The sequence below is a fragment of the Hyaena hyaena genome, unplaced genomic scaffold (assembly GCF_003009895.1).
Source record: "Hyaena hyaena isolate Hyena2069 unplaced genomic scaffold, ASM300989v1 scaffold_511, whole genome shotgun sequence".
In the NCBI taxonomy this organism is placed as follows: Eukaryota; Metazoa; Chordata; class Mammalia; order Carnivora; family Hyaenidae; genus Hyaena; species Hyaena hyaena.
The window spans coordinates 1,082,744-1,108,150 of NW_024081144.1; the positions used below are offsets into that span (position 1 = coordinate 1,082,744).

The window sequence follows — 25,407 nt, forward strand, 5'->3', positions numbered from 1 at the left end:
ACTTGGGGATGCCAGGGGCCGGGAATCCCCGAGGGAGGGCCTCAAAGCACCTGCTGTGGAGTCCCGACCCAGGAGGAGTGGGAAGCCCCAGACCTGTTCAAGGCCTGCATGTGGACTGGGCTGGAGGCCGGGAGGGAGGAGGAGCCCGTATGCCTGAGGTCACCCCGGGGTGTGGGAAAGCAGATGGGAGCCGCCCACTCCTGGTCAGAGGGCTTGCTGCCCACAGGGCTCTAGGGGTACCTGGGCACCATGTCCCTTCATTCTGACAGTGTGGACTCTCCTGGGTGGGGCCGCCGCAGAGGCTGCCACACGGAGCTCTAGGAAAGCTCCCTGGACCAGAGGTGGGAACCACCCACTTTCTGAGTGAGGAGGACACATCTCCTGCACCACAAACATAGGAACACCATACAAAACACAAGAGAATGCAGGACTGAGCTGGGAACACGGTGGCCTGTCCCAGAAAGGAGAGCCACAAAACCAGAGCATTTACTGGGAGCCAACGCCAAGGCAGGCTCTCGGACCTCAAGCCTTCTGTGGTTGAGACCAGGAATTCCAGCACTCAGTCCGCTGGCCCCAGGACCTTGGAGGCCAGGAGCGGAAACTGGCCTCCTGCATAAAGCCAGGCATCTCCAGGAGCACCAACATCGTGATAAGGAAATTAACACGTGGCTAAAACCAAAATCACCAAACAGGACAATGGCTTCAATCAGTTTGTTAACTTTCCAGAAATAAAAGAATGGAAAGGCATTGGTTTGCCCCAGGACGAATTAACACAAAGTAGTTAACCCTAGACTTCTATAAAAATAGATGAAAATAGGAATTCACAGTGTAGTCAAGTTAAAAGTTAATGTCATACCAAATAGATTTTAAAGCAAACCAAGCAGGCAAACAAAGAAAGGCATCACCAGAGTTTAAAAGGCTTAGTACATAATGATAAAATTCTCATTTATTAGAAAAACATGACAGCTTTAAACTAGTATGCTCCTTATAATATAACTGGGAAATTCATAAAGCAAAATTGACAGAAGAACAGAAAGAATGAGATAAACCCATCATCATAGATGGGAGGCTTTAACACAACTTTCTTTCTCTGTAACTTAAAAGTGAAGCTGATTTTGAAGCAAACAAAAAAAAAGGTAAGGGTAGAGAGTAAAATAACAATTAGCTATTGCATATGCAGAACGTTGTAGCCTCTTGAGTACACATCATCTCCATGAAGATTTACCTCATACTGGCCCACAAAGCAGATTTCATAGAATTTTAAATCATAGACTAGTTTCTCTCACCATGATGAGTGAGATTAGAAATCAGTAATAAAAAAAAATACACAAGAAACCTCCGTATGTTTGCAAACTAAGAAACATACTTCTAAATAATTAAGAAGCAAATTATAAAATATTTCAAATTCTTAAATTTTAAAGGATAAAAATATTTGATAGCGCAGCTTGTAGTGTACTAGTGAAACTGAACTTGAACGCAAATTGGTGACCTTGACAGCTGGTATTACAAAAGCCAAAGACTGGAGGTAGGCCTTCTTTCGGGCTGAAACAAAACTTGGCTTCTCTGAACAAAAGTTTTATGTCTCTGTTAAGCATGTTCAAATTATCTATTTAAAATGTAATTTTTCCAAGTAGAAAATTACAAATGTATTAAATGTCCACAAATTATAGGGCTTTACAATTGCAGCTCTCATCTGGATGGCTGTGTCTGACTGTGGCTTGTCCCCACTGCTGGAGGAGAGAGTAGCAGGTGGGGGAGGTCCCATGATACGATTTTACGTTTGTGAGTCAAACTCAGACTCCTGTTCTTTAGTCGTGGTTGCTGTATTTCTATTCCTTAACGATTTAGTTTTGGTCCTTTACTTCCCTAGAAAAAGGAAGCCTGCGCATGCACAGTGGATCTGTATGGGAGTTTTGTTCCCCTGGATTCTCTGGACAGTCATTCCACATCTTAACACCTGCGTGCCCTTGGGGCTGTAACGAGATCCCTACCCGCCGTTCTCTGCAGCTCTAACCCCAGTGCCAGCCTTGGGCTGTTAGGGTTACAATCTGGCCACGAATGATGGGCAACCTATGACAAGAGATGGCTATTTCTTGCTCACCTAACAGTCTGGCCAGCGACCCTGGCTCACAGTATCAGGGACCTGGGCCTTTCTGGGTTTTCCCTTTGGTCTCTGGGGTGTGGCCTCCCTCACATGCTCCCAGACGGGACTTCAGCTCCAGCCTTGGAATCCGCATTCCGGCCAATAAGAAGGAGAAGGAGCAGGGAAGGGGCATGACCATCTTTCTTTAAGGACACCTTCTGGAAGGTTCACTCACCAACTCCCACCGGCCATGACTTGGTCATCTGGTCACACCTGGCTGCCACGGGGGCTGGGAAACGTAGTCTTTATTCTGGGTCTGATTTCCAGAGAAAGATAAGAGCGTGGGGTGAGAACGGGAGGTGAGAGCAGCCTCTGCCAACAGAGACCGACGGCCACGAGGGGGCTGCGGCGCAAAGACAGGCGGTCAGGTCAAGCATGTCTTGGTGATGGATCAGCTTGATTCCTGGGAAAGTGCACGAGACGCTGAGCTTTCTCAGACTCGCCACAGTCCAATCCCACTTCGAATCTGAACAACACCTTGAATAATCCTCAATTCGCTCACACAAGTGAGCTACGCCTGCATCCTCTATGGTGTAGGGAATAAACCACACACACTTGGGAGAGAACGAAAGTTTCTGTTTCGACTGTCCCAGGATTTTTTTGGTCTGATATATATATATTTTTTTTTTCTAGGAGAGAGAGAGAGAGAGAGACAGCGTGAGCAGGGGAGGGTCAGAGAGAGAGGGAGTCACAGACTGAAACAGGCTCCAGGCTCTGAGCTGGCAGTCAGCACAGAGCCCGACGCGGGGCTCGAACCCACGAACCGCGAGATCATGACCTAAGCGAAAGTCGGACGCTTAACCGACTAAGCCACCCAGGCGCCCCATGGTCTGATATATTTAAAAAAAAATTTTTTTTTAGTGTTTATTTTTGAAGGAGAGAGAGGGAATGGGGGAGAGGGAGACACAGAACCCGAAGCAGGCTCCAGGCTCTGAGCTGTCAGCACAGAGCCCCACACGGGGCTTAAACTCGCCCATCACGAGATCATGACCTGAGTCGATGTTGGACACTTAACCGACTGAGCCCCCCAGGTGCCCCTGGTCCGACACATTTTCTTAGGAGGAGAAATGTCTTCTGACACCACCTCTAACCCTCAGAGCCAGGGGTGCCTGGGTGGCTCAGTCGGTTAAAGCGTCCAACTTCAGCTCAGGTCATGATCTCACAGTTCGTGGGTTCGAGCCCCGCGTCGGGCTCTGTGCTGACAGCTCGGAGCCTGGAGCCTGCTTTGGATTCTGTGTCTCCCTCTCTCTCTGACCCTCCCCTGCTCATGCTCTCTCTCTCTCTCTCAGAAAGAAAACATTAAAAAAAAATTAAACCCCAGACCCTAACCAACGTGTCAAGTGTGTGCATCTATCCACCCCACCCCTGGTTAAGGAGCTCAGCAAGTTCAGCAGAAAAGAGGCAAATCGTGTTCCCAGGGTGGAGACAGGCAGCGTGGCCAGGAGAGAGCTCTTTTTTGGCCCCCCATTCTGCTCTGCAGGCTCCCGGGAGAAGCTGTTGTCCCCAGTGGTGGGAGGTCACAGCTTTTTTGTGTCACCCTCCAAAGTAGGAATGTGCCGGACACCACTGAGACGTGTCACAGGAATAGTGAAAGCAGAGCGATGGGAAAAGACGCACCAGGCAGGTGTCAAAGAAAGTGGATAGAACAATATTGGTATGAGGGGCGCCTGGGGGGCTCAGGTGGTTATGCGTCCGACTTCGGCTCAGGTCATGATCTCACCATTCCTGAATTCAATTCAAGCCCTGCGTCGGGCTCTGTGCTGACAGCTCGAAGCCTGGAGCCTGCTTCGGATTCTGTGTCTCCCTCACTCTTTCTCTCTGCCCCTCCCCTGCTCACACTTTGTCTCTCTCTGTCTCAAAAATGAATAAACATTTGAAAAACACCCAATATTGATATCAGACCAATATTTGCTTTGGGCCACAAAGCATCTTTAACGTGTAAAAACAGTGGGCGTCACAAGTGACCCGTCCCGTGTGCCTCATTCCAACTCCGGGTTCAGCGGCTCCGCACTGGCAGCTTGAACTTGGCGCTGGAGGGAGTGTTCACACCAAAGAAGTCTGCCACACCCGCACCCCGAGAGCCAAATGTTAAATAGCAGCATCTCACGGGATAAAGAGGCTCATTATTTCATGATAAGAAATGATAAGTCAGAACAACCCTGAAGCTTAATACACTTCACAACATAGCCTGAAAATATAAAAGCTGTCAGGACTATGGAGAGAAATGGGTGCATCCCACTAGGAGAGGGCGCGTCTCACGCTATTCTTGGAAACGGAGACAAAGCTCGTGGCAATCAGGAAGGAAGCTCCCTGCCAGGGGCGTGTTCCGTGAGGACAGCGTGAGAGCCCGAAGGAGCCCAGGCTGCCGGTCCCGGGGCAGGGGTGCTGGGGAGGTCTCCACCTTCCAGTCAGCTTGCCGGCCCCCTCTTGGGGCAATAGTGCCCATCCTGGGGCTGAGTCCCTGTCTCGGGGTCCAGCTCTCCCAGGGTGTCATGCTCACATATGACCACCAGGGGGCGATGTTTCTGCCTCCTGGGGCGGGGACGGTGACCCAGCTCCCCATCCCCCGCGAGCTGCTGCCCTACGGAGGGCATTCAGATCCTGGGGCCAAAGACAGCACTGCACAGCCCCCTCCCCCTCTGCTCACTGCAAGCCTCCCCCCGCTTCCCTGTTTGGGTTCCTGTTGGTGCTCGGGCCCCTGAGCGGGAGACAGACAGGAAGTGTCTTTACCTCGGGCAATGCCCGGTTCCCGGTCAGGGGTGGAAAAGCAAAGCTCCCAGAGCCCAGCAGGAAATGTGAAGGGGCAAACTGGCCGCGTGGGGACAGTGGCCAACTGGACAGAACGGGCCCATCTAAGTGCGTCTGGCTGGGGCGGGGGGAGCGGCGTGTGCCCCCCCCCTCAGGTTTTCAAAAGGAGCTTGGAAATCTGCATTTTTGTAGGAAATCTCCAGGGTGACACACACAAAGACGTTCGAATACAAAGCATTCTAATTCCGGCTCTCAAAGTCGTTCTGGGGACTTCCCTGCTCCCTCAATTGCCCTGGCTGACACCCCTTGGCTAGGTTGTGCCTCAGTCGACGGCACTGATCTTTTCTTTTCTCTGAGGGGACACTGCTGGTCCCCCAGAGGGGCTCCAAGGGCACCTCGCAGAGGCCAAGGGGCCAGGCTGGGCGCTGCCTCCCTCTGGGTCGACGTTGTTATTTCGCGTCCCTCTTCTGCGGGGCCTCGCACAGAGCTCTCGAGGAGCCTCATCCCCGCCCCCCAGGCCCCTGCTCCACCCTGGACGTCTGCCCAGTCAGAGGGCAGCCTGCAGACGCCTCCCTCTGTCCAGGAAGCCTGGCCAGCGGGTGGGGGCAGAGGGCTGGCCAGGACCCGTGGGCAGGGCCGTCCCGGGAGGAGGGGCTGCGGGTGGCACAGGCCCTGTGGGCAGGGGGCAGCCCGCCTCGGCAGAGGTCCAGGGTCGGGGGAGGGCTGGGACCGGGGGTGACCCTCACCCTCCGGGGTCAACTGTCACTCCGCTTTGCACCATGGCTCTCTTCAAAGTGCACTGGAAGTAGGAGGTAACATACGCAGGGAAATTTACGAAACTTCCCTAAAACTGACCCTGCAAGGGTGGTAGCCCCTGCTCCCCAGATGGGGAAACTGAGGCTCGGCCACAGGAAACCAGCCCTGCCTCAGCGCCCCTGGCTGCAGCCGGCCCACCCTGGAGCTGTGCCCTCCGACAGCCAGGGCAACGGGGCGGCCCAGCCGCCTGTCCCGGACCCCCAGCAGGGCCGGATCAATCACACAGCCTGCATGCTGACCCCCAGCAGGCCCGGCCTGCCAGCCACCACCCCCTGTCCAAGGTCCAGGGTGACTGTGCAGCTGGCGTGGCTGGGGACGAGTCCGCAGCCGCAGCTTGTCTCTGAGTCCAGGGCCGGGAGAGGCTGCCTCGGCCGCTACCCTGGGGCCCCAGCAGCCACTGCGTCCCCCGTGCACCTCATGTCTAGGGCTCTGAAGTCGCTGTGGCCACGCTCCTTCTTCACCCTGTCTGACCTGTCCTTCACCCCACTGAGTGAGTGCACCCTGGCCCCGGGCTGCTGGGCGGGCCCGCTGTGTGCTGTGTGAGCGGCTGCCCCCCACCCCCCCCACCCCCGCCCTGGGCCTGGGCCCCATCCCAGGGAAGCCTCACTCAGGTGGGACGGCCTTCCTTCGTGGGGCGGGCAGGGGGAATGAATGACAGTCTCTGTCCGTATGATGGGGGCTCAGAATGGTGGCAGCACGTGGTCAGGCCAGAGCCCAGGCCACCTCCCTGAAGATGCTGGAAGGCAGCTCGCTCAGGAGAGCCCATCGCAGCCAGCCCCCCACCTGCCCCAAATCTGTCTTCTTCCTGAACGCTGAGCCCCCCAAGGGCTCTTAGTTGTCTCTGGCCCTTCTAGCTGTGCACTGCATACAGTAGGTGCTCGATAAACGCAGAAGATAGACATACTGGCAGCGGGACAGCTGGATCGCCTTGGTGCACATAAGAACACATTTATCTCATCTGTACCAATTACAGTGGATCGCTCCTATTATTTCCCTCTATTAGTGGCCAACATTACTGTATTCCTAGCTAGTCGTTTGAATTCTACTTTCCTCAATCCATGGGAGGAGGAAGTCCATTTTATATCAACACCTATTCTAATTCTTGGCACAGCCAGAGGTATAGGTACTTATTCTTTCTGGATTTCCTCCAAGTGTCTGCTGTGGGCATAGACTGAACGCCCTAGGCTCAAAGTCAGACTGAAGCCTTCTGGTCTGGCTCCCCCGTAGCTTGCTGTGTGGCCCAAGGCAGGCTGACGCCCCTCTCTGGTCCCAACGTCCCCAGCAGTGAGATGGAGGCAGACATTCCTGTGCGGGGGAGCTGGGTGCCACGCGGCGGCCAGCCAGAGCTCCGGGACATCTCACAAAGCGACAGAGGGATCCTGGAGCTCTGGAGGGCCGGGTACGGACAGCCAGACTTTTTGGCTGACCTCCGTAGGCGCTGAGCACCCCCTCCCTGGGAGCGAACAAGCTGGAGCTAGACAGGCAGGTGCTTGCAAAGGCCCTGGATCTCCTCCCCAGGGGGCCTGCGAGATGCCAGGGGCCTGGCACCTGGCACCCTGCTGCTTCGCCAGCACGTTATGCCCACCTCACCTGTGCTTAGCTCATCTTGGGGCCTTGGGGAGCACAGACACGCACAGGCAGGCAGGGGTGCGGGGGCACCGCAGCATTCCCGTAACCCCTGTTTTAGAGATGGGAAGTGAGGTCACCCGCCCCATCACCCTCATCACCCAAGGCTGATGGGGCCTCAGGGTCCACAGCCCTGCTTGGCCGCTCGCGGAGAACCCAGAGGCAGTGGGCGGTCCCTCCTGCCCGGGCGGGCGGGCGGCGACAGGCGCTGGCAGTGGGGCCGGGGGCGGGCCGGGGGCGGGCCGGGGGCGGGCCGGGGGCGGGCCGGGGGCGGGCCGGGGGCGGGCCGGGGGCGGGCCGGGGGCGGGCCGGGGGCGGGCCGGGGGCGGGCCGTCCTGTTTCTACAGGAGGAAGGAGGAAGGCCTCACAGGCCCAGCACAGGACCCAGGGCCTCCCCTGGGCGGGCAGGTTGGCACAGACCAAGTCTTCTCTCCGCCTCTGGCCGCGGGAACCTTCGGGTTGGGTGGGCGCGAGCACGGAGGCGCCTGTGTGCGTGGCGGGGGCCCGGGCCACCCGCCCTCCCGCACCGGGTGAAGGCGTGCCCGGCGCCTTTCTCCACCCACCTCCTTCACCCCACAGCCTCTGAGGAGCGCTCCTCCGGCTCCGGCTTCGCAGCTCAGGTGAAATCGTCGCTCAGGTCCCCACCCCGTCCTAATGCCCCCAAGCCCCCGGCCGTCCTGCGCCCTACACCCCGGGAACCCCCCGGGACACGCTGCTGACCGGGCGGGAGGGGGTCAGAAGGGCAGGAGAGCGGGTTAATACCGAAGCAGCTGCTGGCGGGAGGAGCACAGGCTGCCGGGCGGTCCCCACGCCTGCCCCGCTGGGGGAGCCTGCCTGGCCGGAGCAGGGGGAGGCCCGTGCGGCAGCTCCCAGGGCAGAAGGCACTTGAGCCGGCGGGACAGCAGGGGGGAAGGAGGCCGAGCAGCAGTGCTGGGCAGCGTGGGCGGGGGCAGGGCGGACGCCTAGCCTTGACCGTGCCCCGCAACCACTGACGCTGACTTTCCCCTGGCAGGGCGCCACTGTTGGGGGCTCCTGGAAGATTAGGGCTCTTTGAAGACAGAAGGTAAGTACAGATATGCGCCCAGGGGTGCCCCTCCCTGTGCCCAGGGCCCCTCTGTGGGCAGAAGGCAGGTGCGCCTTCAGACTGTGGGGCAAAGGAGGCACAGAGGGACTGAGATCCCCTGTCGTCCCCTCCCCACGGGGGGGTCCCTGTGGGGGGGTGGCAGGGCAGCCCTGACCAGCTGAGAGCTAGCCCTTCACCCGCGTCGCCACTGGTGAGGTGGGACAGGTGTCCCGGGTCCGGGAGAGCCTGCGGGCCAGGGCTGTGCACGGGCCTGGCCTTGCTCCCCGGCTGGGCCACACGGCCGCCCTGTGACCTTGGCCACCTTAGCCTTCCAGCACCTTGGTCTCCTCCCCTGTACCAACGGGGCCAGCTGTCATATGGACCCGGGAGAGTTTCTCGATTGTTGAATGAGAATGTTTGGCACATGGACGCTCTTGCAAACAGAGGTCGACTTTTTAAATTAACGAGGAAATTAATGCCTTTCATGACTATTACTGCAGGTGCCCCTGTGCACCTTGGACTCACGACTAAACCCCTAACCTGGCCTGCTGACCCCGGACGGGGGCCCGCGAGGGCCCTCCCAGCCGACCTCTCCTCCCGTGTCGGGCAGGACACACCCCCGGGGCACTTCTCTCCTTAGGAGCTGGGCCTCCTGTTATGTTCTTGTAATTATGTGACTTCTGGTTGGGAGGGCTTCCTGAAGGAGGAGGGATTCGAGGCGAGCCCTGAGGGCACCGAGGAGGAGGCGGAGGGGCAGGGAGGGGCCTCCCCTCCCCCCACACTCCTGCCTGTGGGTCCAGGTGACTCCATCACCGTCACCCGTGGCCCCTGCCCCGGGTGGCACCTCCCTCCCTCGGCCTCCCACCCCCCCGCCCGACCTGTCCCCTCATCACACCTGGGTGACAGGGGCTCTTCCTCGGACCAGCACCCATGGGGCTCTGTGCTCTGGAAGACGCCCTGCGGAAGTGTCGTGCGCCCCTCCCCCTGCAGCCCACCCCTCCCCCTCTCAAGGTCGTCTCTCTGGGCCCTGGGTGCCCCTGACACCTGAGCTCCCTCTTGTCCTCAGCTCTCAGGTCCCCCCCACCCTGCCCTCCCTCACTGGCGACCCTACTTCCCTGGGTAGGTCCTCCTATCGGCCCCTGCTCTCCGTCTCCGCTGTGCCCCTGACACCCCCTCCCCAGCCCAGCCCAGGGCCAGTGCTCTGTCCACGTCCGTCCCCAGAGGGCCAGGAGAGACAGACAGAAGCAGGCCACTCCGGGTGGAGGGGGCGGGGTTAGCAGGCAAGGGGCCTCGCACACCAGGGGCTGGGAGACAGCGGGTCTCTGACGCCAACCGCCAGACCTTAGTTTCTCCAGAGGCCTCACGGGGCCCAGCCACACACACTGTCCGGAGGGTCTCAGCGACACTTGGCTCCCACAAGCCTTCCTTCCTGAAAACAGCTCCCATTGTGGGAAGGGGGGGCAGAGTGCACTCCCAGGACAGGGGAGGGGGTGAGGAGTCCCCTCTACGACCTGCTCCAGCGGCCTGCCCCTGGGCTGGCAGGGACCCCCTGCCTCCCACCGTGGTCACCCTGGGCCCAGCCGGACAGAGCCGACGCCCACAGGCCCCGCAGTCCCTGAGCACCGGGCTGCAGGGGAGCTCGGGCCCGGGGAGGCCGCGGAAGGAGGGCCTGGAGGGTATGGGGGGGTTGTCCCTGGGTCCCCCCCACCCCTCCACGCCCCAGCCAGCCCTGGCTCTCTCCCCAGCTTCCTGCGGTACCGAGCCCGGAGTCCCCATGGCCTCGCTGAGCAGAGCCCTGCGTGTGGCCTCCACACGCCCTCGCCTGAGCTGGACCCGGGGCCCGGTGCTGCGCAACCTGAGCGGCCAAGCCGGCCCCACCACCGAGAAGAGCGTGCCATACCAGCGGACCCTGAAAGATACGCAGAGCCCCTCGGCGGTGGCCCAGGGCCCAAGCCGGCCCCTGCCCAGCACGGCCAGCGTGGTGGTCATCGGCGGGGGCAGCTTGGGCTGCCAGACCCTGTACCACCTGGCCAAGCTGGGCGTGGGTGGGGCGGTGCTGCTGGAGCGGGAGCGGCTCACCTCCGGGACCACCTGGCACACGGCGGGTAGGGGCTGGGGCAGGGGGGCGCCGGGAGGGGCCGATTCCGGGTTGGCAACTAGAGGTAGCTGAGCTGGAGGAGGAGGGACACAGAGAGAAGACGGGGGGCTCCCCCTTGCCCCCCATGCCTCTGAAGAGCAGCAGCGGGGAGGAGGGAGAGGGCTGCGAGCAGAGCTGGGGGCCCGGGCAGCTGTCTGTTCCAGGAGCAGGAACTCCCCCCGGACAGAGGCTGCGGTGGGGGGTCCCCGGGCGGGTGTAGAGCGCAGACGGCGAAGGGGCTGTCGGGGTGGTACAGAGCGGTGTCCTCCGTGGGCACCAGGGGTGTCCCTGAGTTTCATCCCCCTAACTAACCAGTGGGCATGTATTTAGCACCCACTGTATGCATATCACCAGGGCAGCCGACCCTGGGTCCTGGGTTAAGTTCGCCAGTTTCTGTGGGGTAAATGCCCCCACCTTGGCTAATCTTGTGCTGCCAGCATGAGGTCACTGAACATGGAGCTGGGAAGAGGTTGGGGCCCTGCCCACCACTGCCTCTGTGGGCCCCCCTGCCCCCCCGCGCTGTCAGGCTGGCCTCCTCCCAACCCCCCCAGGCTGGCCACACCCCACCCTCTGCCTGGAATGAGCCGCTCTGTTGCTGAACAGCCTGCACCTGTGCTGTGGGTCCCGGGCTGGGGTCCTGGCCCCACAGGGCCGCTCTGTCAGCCCGAGACAGGCTCAGCCCGAGTTTGGCATGCAGTAGGTGCTCCATAAATGGGACCTTGGGTAGTGCCTCAATCGTAGGTGCCCAGGGGCCGGAAGCCCCGCCCCCGAGTCAGCTTTGACCCTGTGATTTTTTTTTAATTATTTATTTTTTTAAAATATTTTTATTTATTTCTAGGAGAGAGAGAGAGACAGCGTGAGCAGGGAAGGGTCAGAGAGAGAGGGAGTCACAGACTGAAACAGGCTCCAGGCTGAGGGGGCAGTCAGCACAGAGCCCGACGCGGGGCTCGAACCCACGAACCGCGAGATCATGACCTAAGCGAAAGTCGGACGCTTAACCGACTAAGCCACACAGGAGCCCCGACCCTGTGATTTTTTAAAATTTTATTTATTTTGAGAGAGAGAGAGAGAGAGAGAGAGAGCGAGCATGGTGGGGGGGCGGGGAGAAACAGAATCCTAGGAAGGCTCCTCGCTGTCCGCAGAGCCCAGTGTGGGGCTCAGTGGGGGCCTCGACCTCATGAACCCTGAGATGGTGACCTGAGCCGAAGTCGGATGCTTAACCGACCCAGCCCCCCGGGCGCCCCGACCCTGAGATTTCTCGCTGGTCCCCCTCTCTGCGTCCCACACGGCCTTCAGGGGAAGACCCGGGCCCGCGGCCTGACCTTCAGGAGGCCTTCGCCCGGCAGGGGACTGAGGGCGCCCTGCCCCTGCCCGCCAGGCCTGCTGTGGCAGCTGCGGCCCAGCGACGTGGAGGTGGAGCTGCTGGCCCACACCCGGCGCGTGGTGAGCCGCGACCTGGAGGAGGAGACGGGGCTGCACACCGGCTGGATCCAGAATGGGGGCCTGTTCATAGCGTCCAACCGGCAGCGCCTGGATGAGTACAAGAGGCTCATGTCGGTGGGTGGGAGGAGGGGCACGGCGCAGGCAAGGAGCCCTTGCCCGCGGGCCACCGGGGACAAGCGGCCATGCCTCCCTGAGCCTTGGCATTCTCGCCTTTAAAATGGGACCATTTTGTGGAGCCCAGTGCGCCGAGCCCCGGACACGGGGAGGCCCCGTCCTGGAGCTATTCCGCCACCGGGCGCGGTGCCCACGGGAGACGGGGTCAGTAGGAAGCCGTATTCACCAGGCGCCCCCCCCCCCCACAAGGAGAAAGCTTTATGCTGCCGAAGGGCCTGGAGGTGGGGACACGCGCCTCCAGCAATCGGTCCCTTTACAGAGCACCGACTGCAACCCGCTCAGGGCGCATGAGCGGTGTGGCCGGCCGGGGTGCTGCGTCCCCCGGGTGCCCAGGCTGGAGGCAGGGCAGGTCGGGGCCTCGGGCGCAGGAGCTGCCCCGTTCGGCTCGCTCATCAGCTGGGACGGAGGCCCCCGAGGAAGCCCCCGCCCCAGCCTTCCCGGCAGGTCCCAGCAGCTCCGCGAAGCCTCAGCCGCTTCTCCTTCTCAGACAGAGAATCCGATTGGCTCAGCTCCCTCCTAGCGGGGCGGGGCCTGTCCGGGCTCTGATAGCTGGGGCCACTTGATTGGCTGCCCGTGGGCCAATCAACTGTGCCTGCGTGGCCCGCCCTGCTAAGTCAGGAGCCTGGGAACTGCGAGCCGCGGGGCCTCCCGGGAGCTGGTCGGCCCGGGGCATCTGATCCTCAAGCCCCTGTCAGACCGCGGGGGGGTATTGTATTTGCTTCTGTGAGAAGCCCTTACTCACCAGAGACCGGTCCGCGCCCTTTGGGGGTATCAACCACGGAAGCCATTATCACCCACCATGCCCCCAGGGGAACTTTAAGCAACTTGCTGCGGGTCACATGACCTCCGTCGGCACTGGGGACACTGCAGAAGGTGGGACAGCCCGGAGCCCCACGCTCCTTACCTTTAAGCGGAGCCGGCCCAAGGGACAGGGGTGGCGGGGGCAGGGTGACCAGCCGAGGCTTCCTGGAGGAGGCAGGGTTGGGGCTGACGCTTGGAGGCCCGGACCGGGAGGAGGGTGGCCAAAGGAGGTCTGCGCCCTGAGGGCTGAGTTACTTCCCTTTGGGTCCCTCCAGCTGGGCAAGGCGTATGGTGTGGAGTCCCACGTGCTGAGCCCGGCAGAGACCAAGGCGCTGTACCCGCTGATGAACGTAGGCGACCTGTATGGGACCCTGTATGTGCCGCACGACGGTACGATGGACCCCGCCGGCATGTGCACCGCCCTCACCAGGGCTGCCACCGCCCGGGGAGCACAGGTACCAAAGGCCACCTGGCCCTGTGTCCCCCGCCCCTGGCCCCAAGAACCCCAAGAGCCCAAGGAGAGAAAATAGGTGCCATTCTCTGCTGTGTGACCTTGGGCCGTGTACCACGGCCTCTCTGGGCCTTTTGATCTCCTACAAAGGCAGGCAGCGCCTCGGCCCCTGGAGGATGTCAGCCCTCCCTCCCCGAGGCTCTGGCCCACTAGACAAGCCAGTCCTCTGCAAATCTCGTATGTTTCTCATCTCTTATCCGAGATAAACACAGAGTTGTAGAACACATTGGAAAGGACAACAAAGCAAAAAAGAAGATGAAAATCACCCGGAGGGTACAAATGTTGGCATTTTAGTTTGACCCCAAATATGTGTTGAGGAAGATATATATGTTTACAACGTGGGACCAAACCACACACTTCCGTGACTTTTTTACCAAAGACTAGACCGCAAACACCCATTAGTGAAGCAAGCCTTCCTTTTTAAAAGCCACTATATGAGAAAGAGCCCGCGTCTGGGATCAAGTTCCCCAAGCCAAGGAGTGCCTGGGGCTAGTTTCCAGCGCTATGGTCTCCCCACTTCCCCAGTGGTTTCTCAGGTCCCCTCTGGGCAAGGGGATGGGGACGGCGGGCGTGGTCAGCACCCTCGGAGGGCCCTGCATGGTTCCGGAAGAAGCCCCTCTCGCTCCCAGGTCATCGAGAACTGCCCTGTGACCGGCATCCGCGTGCGGACTGATGACTTTGGGGTGCGGCGGGTTGCAGCAGTGGAGACAGAGCATGGCTCCATCCAGACGCCCTGTGTGGTCAATTGTGCAGGTGGGCAGGGTTCCCCTGGCTCTCGGTGGCCATGCTGGCTGCTCCCTCAGCCCAGCCTTTCTCTGGGTGTGGGGTGTGGGGGGGGACCTGAGTATTCTCTGGGCAAGGTGGGGGTAGAGGAACCTGAGTGTTACGTGGAGGAATTGCCGCCGGGACAGACGTGCCTACACAGGCGCCCCATGCCCACCTGTCCGGCCGCCCTGCCAGGCACAGCAGTGCTGACCTATCCCTGCTCTGCCCGCAGGAGTGTGGGCAAGCTCTGTGGGCCGGATGGCCGGAGTCAAGGTCCCGCTGGTGGCCATGCACCACGCCTACGTTGTCACTGAGCGCATTGAGGGGATCCAGGTACGTAGATAATGGGAGGTGCAAGGACCTGGCTCCGAACCCCAGTACTTGGCAGGTGGCTCACCACCCTGAACGTCAGTCGCCTCATCTGAGAAATGGGCATCAGAACCCCGTGTGTTTGGGTGGGGTGACCGTTAAATGAAGCACCACAGGTGTGACCCTGCTGGTGCTGATCCCTTGACCTTGGGGGCACAGCTTCTCACCGATGCCCAAGCCTGTGCTGCCCAGTGCGGCCAGTTGGCACTTTGCCGTGTTCTGTGCCCCGGGCACTTCTTCGGGGACCCCCGCGTGTCGCCATACTCCCGGATATGCCCTGGGTGCCAGGCTCAGATCCCCCCCAGGGGCCTGGAGGTGCCCCAGTCGTGTGTCCCTTCCCTTCTCACCCCCCCCTCTGGTGCGGCCAGCAGCCTCCTGTCACCTTGGTGTCCTGTGCCTGTCATCCAGCTGTCCCTTCCTCATCCTCCATCTGTTCCCCCCTCGTCCGTTTTTTTCCCTTCTCTCTCTCCATCCCTCCCTCCCCCTCCCCTCCCCCTTCCCTCCCTCCCCCTCCCCCTTCCCTCCCTCCCCCTCCCCTTCCCTCCCTCCTCCTCCCCCCTCCCTCCCTCTCTCCCTCNGCTTTCTATAGAGAATAAGCAAATGAAAGACAAAGAAGGGAAGGACAATAATTAATGGTATTGAGCACCTATCCTTTCCTAAGTACTATGCTATTCGGGATCATTTAGTTTTCAAGAAAATTTGTAATAAACCACTGTACATCCCTCCCTCCCCCCCCCCCCCCCCCCCCCCCCCCCTCCCCCCCTCCCTTCTTCCCTCCATCCCCCTCCCCCTCCCTTCTTCCCTCCCTCCACTCCTCCCCCCCTCCATCCCTCCATCTCTCCATCCTTCTACCCCTTCATCTCTCCCTCCCTCCATCGTCATCCATCCGTTTATAACCCCGTTACCCCCTTTCCTTGTAACCCTCCCTCCTTCACCCTGCTCTCCAGCACACAGTGACTGCCGCATCTCCGGCCCTATCCTAAAACTAGGGCTGTGACAGAGAGAAGGACCCAGTTCCTGTCGGGGTGAAGCTGGGGGCAGCTGCAGACAGTTCCGGAGCAGGCTGATGGGGGTGCGGGGGGCGGGGTGCAGGGCTCTGAGGAGGCTGGCACAGGGTTGCTCCGGGGCTCCCAGCCCAGGCAAGGGGTGCAGGAGAAGGGCCGTGCAGGACCCACAGGCAGTTCAGAGAGGGGCCGGGGGGCGGGGGTTGGTGGGGAGAGTGTGAGACGCAGCCCCACAGAGGGTCCTGGAAGAGGCCGGCTTCCCTTCAGCCACTGGCTGGCTGCTAGGTGGGCCCCCACCGCTCCTGCTCTTGTCCCTTGACACAGGGTCCTCCCCGCCATTCGTGGATGGATGAGATTAATGTGATGGTGCACAGGCCTCTAGAGGGCTGCTGTGTGCCACGTGCTCCGTGGTTCTGTGGGGGGAGCTCCCCGGGTGGCCGCCAGGAGTCGCCCTCAGGCCACAGTGGGCTCTGACCACAGGCTGTGGGGCAGGACAGGGGCTGTGTCCTGGGGAGGGATCATCCTCCTTGGGTGACCACAGGGCTGTGCTGCCCTGGGTACCCCTGGCTCTGAGGGTCTGACCCAGGGCGGAGTCCCCGCTCCCCTGCGAGCTGGTGCCTCCCTCTCTGGGCCTGGAGTTTGAGTCCGGTGCTCTCTGCTGGTCCGGCTTTCCCACCGTCCTCTGCCTGCTTCTGCAGAAGCTGTTCTACTTGGGCACCAAGCAAAGGGAAAGCCTAGGCTCCGGGGATGATTTTCAGCCCCTCCATGACCCAGCCAGGAAGTCATAGTGCACCGGGGGCCGCGCTTTCCTTTTCCGCAAAATGAGCAATAGCCGTGGGCTTCGTGAGCTGAAGGGCTGATGCGGTGCTTGGCCTGTAGCCGGTGGTGAGGATGACAGTGACCAGGACCACGGGGCACAGGGTGGTCCGGCCAGCCGGTGCTTCAGAGGAAAAGATTAGGGAAGGCTGGAGCTCCCGGGCAGGGGGAGTGGCCAACAGGATTTGGATGGAGTGGGGCACAGGAAAACTAATGAAAGGGTGTGGGCTGAGGTCAGGAGGGAGGGACATCAGTGGGACCGGGGTCGTACCTGTAGGGTGGCCTGCGTGCAGACGGCAGTGAGAGTGCCCGGAGGACGCCTTGGGGCTGAGCTGAGCATGTGCAGGGCACTCAAGGCAGCTCAGCGTTCTGGGGCCGGGAGCTGGGGACTCTGGTCCTGCTGGAGCAAAAGTCGGGGACTTCTCTGGCCACCAGGTGTCCCCACTGTCCTGCTCTATGCAGCTCTAGCGTTTTTGTTTTGTTTTAGAGTAGTAGTGACATTAGAGGTAATGCTGTCACGATTACCGTTCCCGAAGTGCTCAGGTACGGAGAACTTCCTACGAGTTCCTGACAACAGTCCGCGATGCACACATTCTTATTCCAGTTCTACAGAAGAGCTGCACAACTAGGAGACTGGGGTGGGAGGGAGGGGCACCCACCAGGTTACCCCTTTCCGTCTCTCCGTGGAGATGGGCAGAGGAGTCCCATCTCCTGTGTGCCTCCCCAGGGTAAGCGGCCCACAAGGGAGGGCAGCGAGTCCAGCACCAAAGAGCAGCAGGGGATGTGGCGTCTCCTCACTCTTGCTCAGTTTCTACAATGATTTTGGTTTATTTATTGGTGAAATCAGTAGTCAGTGTTTGCAATATACTGACAATGTAAATATTGTTAACTCCTGAGCAAAATAGTGTCCAACTTTTGTGTTTCCTGGAGTTATTCATTGTTTTCCAGTTGCTCAGTTTTCTATGTAACTGTCACTAATTCTATCTATCTATCAACATTATCTTCATCCCCCAAACCCATACCCATTTTTAGTCACTCCCCATTTCCCACCCTGTCCCCGGTCTTAGATAATCACTAATCTGATATCTTTCTCTATGGATTTTCCGATTCTGGACATTCAATAAAATGAAATCATACCATACATGATCTTTTGTGTCTGACTTCTTATGCTTCATTCCTTTTAATGGCTAAATAAAATTCTATCATAGACCACATTTTATTTGTCCAGACATCCGTTGATGGACACTTGAGTTGTTTCCACTTTTGGGCTGTTATGAATAATGCTGCTATGCACATTCATCTCCATGTTTTTGTGTTGACATATGTGTTCATTTATCTTGAGTAGATACCTTGAAGTGGAATTGCTCATTCATATAGTAACTGTTTAACTGTTTGAGAAACTGTCAGATTGCTTTCAAAGCACATGCGCTCTTTCACATTCCCACCCACAGTGGATAAGGGTCTGACTTCTTCACGTCCTCGCCACCACTTGTGAATCTCTCTCTTTGATCCCAGCCGTACTAGTGGGTGTGAGCTGGGATCTCACTGGGGGTTTGAGCTGCATTTCCCTCCTGGCTAATGATGTTGAGCGTCTTCCCATGTGCTCATTGGCCATTCGTACATCTTCTCTGGAGAAATGTCTGTTCAGACACCTTGCTCATCTTAAATCGGGTTACTGGTTTTTATATTGAGATATAACATAACGTATATTGTTATGTGCTGGGTACAAATCTCTTACCAGAGACTTTGTTATGCTTTGCAGATATTTCCTCCCATTCTGTGGGTTGTCTCTTCCCTTTCTTGATGGTGTTGTTGGCATCACAGAAGGTCTTGATTTGGGTGAAATCCAACTTTCAGATTATTTTTTCTGTTGCTTGTGTTCCTGGGGTCATATTTCAGAAGGCTTTTCCTGACCCAAGGCCACGAAGACTTGTTCCCGTGTTTTCTTCTAAGAATCTTATAGTTCAACTCTTACTCTTAGGTCAGGACCCACCTGGGCTAAGGTTCGTGTCTGGTGTGAGGTAGGGGCCCACCTCCTTCCCTGCATGTGACTGTCCCACTGCACCGCACCACATGTTGATGACTGTGGCTTCCCCCTCACCCGGCCTTGGTGTCCTTGTGGGAGAGCCGTGACCATAAACGTGGGGGGTTATTTCTGGACTCTCGACCCCATTCCAGCGACCTACGTGTGTACCCTGTGTTAGTATTGTGATCACCATGGCTTTGCAGTGAGTTTTGAAATCAGGAAGCGGGAGTCTCCCAGCTTGGTCCTTCTTTTTCAAGATTGTTTTAAATATTCCGGGTCCCTTGCATTTGCATATGAACTTCAGGATCAGTTTGCCAATTTCTGCCAAGAAGCCCGCTGCGATTTTAATGGTGATTGTGCTGAATCTGGATCTGTTTGGAGAGCACGTCGTCTTCGCATGGGCCACAGTGGGACCCCTTCCTTCCCTAGGGAGATCCATGACTTTCAGTCTTAGAAGTTGTTCTGGCTTATTGCTCTGACATTCTTCTACTTCATTTCCTCTGTTTGTCTTTCTGGAACCCTGATAAGGTGGATGTCGGACCTTTAGTGTTGACCTTGTGATTTCCTTATGTTTTCCTTTCCTGATTTCCATTTCTTCATTTCGTTTATCTTCCTATCTGGAAGATGGTTTTATCCAACCTCCTGTTGATTTTTCATTTTGCTGACCACCTCCTGTTTCGAGACCTCTCACTTGATCTGGGAGTGTTCCTTTCCCGTGGCACCTTGTTTTACGGACCCAATCTTGTCATATCTCAGAAGTTCCTGGTGCGCTTTCACTTCTAATGGGGACTTTCTGCAGCCCGACCGGAAGCTTGGAGAAGGAGGGCATCTCGCGGGGGGTGGGGGTAAGCTGTCCTCTTCGGCAAGTGGCCCTGGTGTCGCATCTCGAGCCTTCCGCAGGCCATGCCGTGTCTCTATGGTAGAGTCCCCAGGCCGCTGTCGAGGGGGAATGGCAGCCCATCTCCCCCCTGAGCCTGGAGCCCTTGGAGACTCACTTCTCCAGCCCTTAGCGCCGTCCCCAGGCCAGGCCTTAGCTGGGCTGGGTGAGGAGGGAGGGGATCTGGGCCCCTGCTCTGAAGACACCCTGGCCTGTCTTCCCATTCACAGACATTCTCTTTCCCTCCCACTCGCACATTGCACACACGCGCGCACATTGACACGAGTGTGCACACACACGCCGCATGTGCACACACGCCCCGCACTCTGCCCATCAGCCCCTGCCGAGGGGGCTGGGTCGCCGCAGCTGGGTCTCTACAGATTGGAAGGGATGGAGGGGCGCGGCCTCCACTCCGAGTCCTCTGGTGTGGGTTCCCATCCCCTGCGTGCCCTTGTCTCCCCACGGCTCTCCTGGCTTTGTGGGTCGTACCTCATCCCTCCCCCCGCCCCCACCTTGTTACGTCTTTGCCGCTGTTTTCTGGGGGTTGGGGAAGGAGAGACTTGAGCGGGGGTGGTCTGTCCACAGCGTAGCCTGAGGCCCTGGGTCCACTCTGCCCTCCTACAAAAAGGAGGCGCCGTGGTCCACGGTGGGCCTGTGCCCCCTGGTGGAGGGACGGGACCCACCGCCCAGCCCTGGCTGACCCTGAGGCTTCTCTGCTCTGCCTTCCAGAACATGCCCAATGTCCGCGACCACGACGCCTCGGTCTACCTCCGCCTCCAAGGGGATGCCTTGTCTGTGGGCGGCTACGAGGCCAACCCCATCTTCTGGGAGGAGGTGAGACACAGAGGGGTCAGGGGGTGATTCAGGGCTGCGTCTCAGTCTGGAGAAGCCTTCCTCCAGGAAGCCCACCTTCCTGAAGCTCGTCGGCTGCACACCTGAGAAATGGCAGGCCCCTTGACCCCAGAAGGGTCAAGTCCGTTTTCTCTGAACGTGGCACACAGGTAGATCCACACCCGGGGCGGGAGAGGACTGGCCTCGCACATCAGTGGAGGCTGCGGAAATGTAAACTCGCGGCTCTGGAAGATGACAGACGCATTAAAACCCTCTGTCCACAGCAAACAGCCGTGAGCCCGGCCCCGCGGCGGCGGCTGCCCAGGCCTGGAGGCTTTCAAGCAGCTTCTGGGGCTGCGTGCCAGTCGGGCGGCCCCCTCGACCCCCTCAGGCGTGCCTGGGCCACCCTCGCTCCTGGGTTCATGCAGACGCTGAATGATTAAGTGACAGCCTTGGGTCAGATTCTGTTTTACTTCTTGGAGACAGAGGGAGAGCAGCATAAAGGTCCCTGCCCCGGGGTGCCTGTATTTGGGTGGGGAGACCCACAGTAAACAGACGGGCAGGGGTGATCTGTGCTGAAGGAAGCCAGCAGGTTGGGAATAAGCCTCATAAGAAGGGTGTGGAAGGCTGTCCCTCACACTGTGGTCAGGCAGGGTCCCCAGAGGAGGCGACGTCAGAGCAGGGCACCCTCCCCCCCCAGAGAGAGCAGGTGGACGAGGAGCTGCCTCAGGTCGGGGGTGCAGGCCCTGAGGTCTGGTCAGGCTTGTCCTTCTTGAAGGACTGAAGGGAGGTCAGCGAGGCTGGGGGTCAGGGCCAGACGGGAGCAGGGCCTCCTCTTGTAGGGCTCGGTGGGCCCCAGAGAGCCATGGGGGGCCACAGGGGTGCTGGGGAGCAAGAGAGGGCATGGTCTGACTTCTGAGGAGGTCGAAGGAGGGTGGGGAGGAGGGTGACCGGGTGGAGGCCACTGCACAGTCCAGCGCAGAGTCGGGGGGCCTGGGCCAGCACGGGGGAAGGGGACAGACAGGCCCACTGATGGGTTGGTGCAGGAGGCCTGAGGGGCCCAGCCCTGTCACCCCCCTACCTCAGCAGGGACTGGCCGGGCTCAGCTCCCACTGGGCGGCTCTCACTGGGCACCTCCCCCCACCTGCCCCTTCAGGTGTCAGACAAGTTTGCCTTTGGCCTCTTTGACCTGGACTGGGAAGTGTTCACCCAGCACATCGAAGGCGCCATCAACCGCGTGCCCGTGCTGGAGAAGACGGGGGTCAAGTCCACAGTCTGTGGCCCGGGTGAGTGAGGAGGCTGGAAGCGAGGACACAGGCGAGGCTGGCCTGTGTCGGGCACCGACCCGGGCCGTCCCTGCCGCGAGCGGAACGGAGACACACCGCCCCATTGTCGTTCCTGCAGAAGCACACGGGTCTCCCCCACGCCACCCCCCTTTCTTCCTGGCACCCACAGGGTCTCTTTAATCCTCAGTCAAGGCAAAAAAATGGGTAGGACTGGCCTTGCCCCGTATCAGGGCTGCGGAGACAGGTTCCAAAAGTCACAGAGGAGACGTTGTATCTGAGGCTGTGAGTGCCTCAGTGTCCTCATCTGTGAAATGGGTGCCAGCATACCTACTCAGCAGGAGGGGAGCAAGGAGGAGAAGCCACGTGTGGGGTGCAGGGCACAGCCTGGACCAGCAAACTGCAGTAAGTCCTGAGGGGCGGCAGTTAGCCAGAGGCCAGAGAGTAATGGATCGTCCACAGCCACGCAGGAAGTGAGGGCCAGGCCTGGACAGCAGAGGGGAAGCTTCTGACACCCAGGGGCCTGTGGTCTGCAGGGGGTCCAGCCCTCTCCGCCCGGTGCCAGCTTGAGTCTGATCGGCTCATAAGGAGGCCCAGCCGCGGTGGGCAGGATGGACGGGCCCTGAGCACTGGACTCGGGGAGCCGGCCGTGGGCCAAAGGCTCACTGCCCTCTCCCCACAGCTTCCCCGGGCGTGTGTGGGGCTGGCAGTGAGAAGCACAGGCCTGAAACAATCCCAGGCGCCCGAGTCACCCGGGAGCATCCTCTGTTTAATTAAACTGGGGAGTCGTTGCTCCCAGGGAGCCCTATGGGAGGGGTGCATGTGAGGACATCTTGGGTCTGGTTTCCTGCGTGGGGAGGGGGTTCGTGGGGAACACACTGCTCCTCCTTGCCAGAGAGGACAGGGGCGGTCAATGGCCTCTGGCTTCCAGAACAGAACTGGGAAGTCCCATGTCCCCTTGACTCCGGGGCATCTGGGGGCTGGCAGAGCTCCATTCTGCGTCCCAGGGGTCATGGCCAAGGTGGGGGCCCCTGCATCCACCCTCGTGCTCGTCTTGAGTCATTTGCTAAACATTCAGGAGACTCTTGTCCCCCCCACAAAACTCTCTCCTCAGATGCCCCGTGAGGTTCTCTGAGCCTCCCATCTGCCCGGAAACGTCCCCAGCCCTCCCCGAAGTGCTCCCTGGGTGACCCGGCCACACTGCTGTCACCTTCGCCCTGGCCTCACCCTCGCCTCATGCTGCCGCCAGACCCCCCCCCCCAGCAGAGCCCGGGAGGCTCCTGTCCTTCATCACATCACTGGGGTCCCGTCCCTGTCCGGTGCGGGGACAGGCCGCACAGAGGCTGAGAACTCCGGCTGGGGGTCAGGCAGCCCTGAACCGGCCCCTGGCTCCATGACCCACTAGCAGGGTGACCCAGTGTCCACGCCTACACCATAGTGACCACAGTGCTTAGCAGAAAGGGCCGGTGGGAGTCACTCACCACCGCTTCTCCCATTGTATTTTCTTCCCGATAGTCTCTGTGTTGCTTATCTATGTATTTACTGTCTCCTTCCCCGTCCCTGAGGGGTGGGACCAGTCTTGTTCAGAGCCGCGCCCTGGGCACTTTCGGGTGGGCTGCTAGTATTTGTAGATGGACTAACTCACAGCCCTGTGAAGTCAGTGGCATGATCCCAGTTTTACAGATGAGGACACTCAGGCTCAGAGAGGCGAAGTGACTCGCCCAAGGTCACAGGGCTACGAAGGGGAAAGCCAGGTTCAACCCCAGGATCGTGGCTGCAAAGCTCAGCTCTTTATACTGATTCCCCAAGGTGCCCTTGTCCTCCGTGCTCTGGCCTCTGCCCGTGACACGCCATCGGCCCACAGAGCAGAAGCCCCCAGCCCTCTCCCAAAGAACTTGGGAGCAGTCCTTCATTCAGTGGACATTTATCAAGCACCTGCTGTTTGCTGGGCCCCGTGTAGGCCTTGGGACACAGTACTGAGTGGCGCCCAGTCCCTGCCCTAGCATACTCATGGTCCAGGAGGCAAGAATGACGAGCAGTGATGCGGCAGGAAGGTGGCGCACTGTGACGGGGCTCAGGGAGAGGCCCCTCCTCAGCAGGAGACAAACCTGGATCCTGCAAAGCAGAACCCGGTCCCAGCTGGGTGGCTCTGGCAGTAGATGCTGAGGAGCTCGGGAACACAGCAGTAGCAACTGGGGAGGCTCCCTGGAGGAAGTGGCATTGAGCGGAGTGGTGAGGACGGGGAAGGTCTGGGTGAAGGAGCATCTGCAGACCCCGCTCCAATCTCTGCAGTCTCGGGAGACCCCGCCCTGGGCGCATATGGCCCGGAGAGAGCTTCAGGCCCCCCTTCCTTTCAGAGTCCTTCACACCGGACCACAAGCCCCTGATGGGGGAGGCACCTGAACTCCGAGGGTTCTTCCTGGGCTGTGGGTTCAACAGTGCAGGTGCGTGTGGGGCCCCTCCTTGACCCCCAGCACCCCGATCTCACAGCTCCCCCAGGCACGGAGCACAGCGGCCGCTGGCAGGGGTGAGGGCAGAGGAGGGCTGCAGGGAGGGGCGAGGTCCTGTTAGCAGGAGTGTGACACCCCAGGTGTGAGATCAGGGGCTGGGGGAGGGGGTGATGCTGGCTGTGGACGCGGGAGGGGCATGATACAGAGGTGGGGGCTCCAGGGCAGATGCACACCTCCAGCCCCGCTCCTTCCAGGCATGATGCTGGGTGGCGGCTGTGGGCAGGAGCTGGCCCACTGGATCATCCACGGGCGCCCGGAGAAGGACATGTACAGCTATGACATCAGGCGAGTGTGCACCAGAGACTGTGGGCTGGGCGGCTGCTACCAGGAGCCCCGGGATTAGGTAGAGTGGGGCATATAGCGAGGGCTATTTAGGAAGGAGCCTTCCCTGAAATCCAGAGGGCTTTGGAAGAGGCCCCAGTAAGGGAAGAAGGGGGAGAAGGCTGCCAGCAGGGGCGTTGCTCAGGTGCCCGGGTCTGGCACATCCACGGATGTTGACAGTTTCCAGGATGTCTTGTCCCACTGGCGAGATAGCTTCGGATCAGCAGCGGAATCGCCTCATCCCATTTTGCGCGTGGGGAGACTGAGGCCTGGAGAGCAGGAGGGACTGCACACGTTGCCCAGGGAGTGAGGCTGCGCTGGGTGGTTATGATGAGCGCGAGCCGAGTCTGGGACTCCGACAGCCCTGAGCCCGGAGGCCAGCTGAGCATTCCGTGCAGGGTGGCGGGAATTAATCAGACCCAGTGCCGGGCTCTCTCCTCGCCGCAGCCCCGGGCAGTGAGGTCTGTGTGGGCGCAGGCTCTGCATCACGTGTGCGAGAAAACACTAGACAAGCCTGAGCCGGGGGCGGGGGGGGGGGTGCGCTGTCGTCAGAGCTGGAGGAGGGGGCCTGGTCTCCACCACCATCTGCAGGCAGGGCGAAGGCCCTCCCAGGCAGGGGGTCTGGAGGGCGGGAATTGGTGGGTCTGGGGTGCCTGTGCCCTGCAGGGGGCAGTCGGGGCGACGGCTTGGAGGGGCGCCCCTGTGGGTACACAGCTCGCCCCCCCCTTACTGCTCCTGCCGGATAGCCTTCCCGAGGAGACCCTGACAGGGCCCTGGAGGGAGTTGTGCTGGTTCAGCTCCATGTGCCCCCTGCCGCTCTGCTAACCTCACCCCTTCCTGGCCTGCTGGAGACATTACACCTGCTGGGGGAGGGGGTGTCTGGCCCCCACAGAGGCAGACAGATGGACACTGAGATCCCCCCGCTGCCACCCCCTCCACGGCCCTGGCACCGCAGTCTGCTCTGGGGCTGCCTCCGAGCCCGTCTGGGGCTGTGCCTACACGATCCCAAGAGAGGAATGTTCCAGAAATGATAGCTGCAAGGGGCCTCGGGGATGGGCCAGTCCAAGCCCCTCCTGCTACACACAGGGAGAGGAGGCGCCGCTGCGGGAGGCCACTTGTCTGCAGTCTCGGGGTGCGCACACC

General features: G+C 59.9%; 1 protein-coding gene across 2 annotated transcripts in view; it reads left to right on the top strand.

Moving 5' to 3' along the window:
- The first annotated feature begins 7,796 nt into the window (after window positions 1-7,796).
- Window positions 7,797-25,407, top strand: part of SARDH (sarcosine dehydrogenase) — a 58,206-nt gene continuing 40,595 nt past the window's right edge. For both annotated transcript variants that reach the window (XM_039255184.1, XM_039255185.1), the window contains exons 1-11: window positions 7,797-7,953; window positions 8,346-8,396; window positions 10,142-10,501; window positions 11,912-12,090; window positions 13,227-13,406; window positions 14,092-14,215; window positions 14,460-14,560; window positions 20,049-20,153; window positions 21,307-21,436; window positions 23,791-23,877; window positions 24,138-24,228. In XM_039255184.1, the coding sequence (XP_039111115.1) occupies window positions 10,171-10,501; window positions 11,912-12,090; window positions 13,227-13,406; window positions 14,092-14,215; window positions 14,460-14,560; window positions 20,049-20,153; window positions 21,307-21,436; window positions 23,791-23,877; window positions 24,138-24,228 (1,328 nt within the window). In that variant the 5' untranslated portion in view covers window positions 7,797-7,953; window positions 8,346-8,396; window positions 10,142-10,170. The remainder of the gene's footprint in view (window positions 7,954-8,345; window positions 8,397-10,141; window positions 10,502-11,911; window positions 12,091-13,226; window positions 13,407-14,091; window positions 14,216-14,459; window positions 14,561-20,048; window positions 20,154-21,306; window positions 21,437-23,790; window positions 23,878-24,137; window positions 24,229-25,407) is intronic.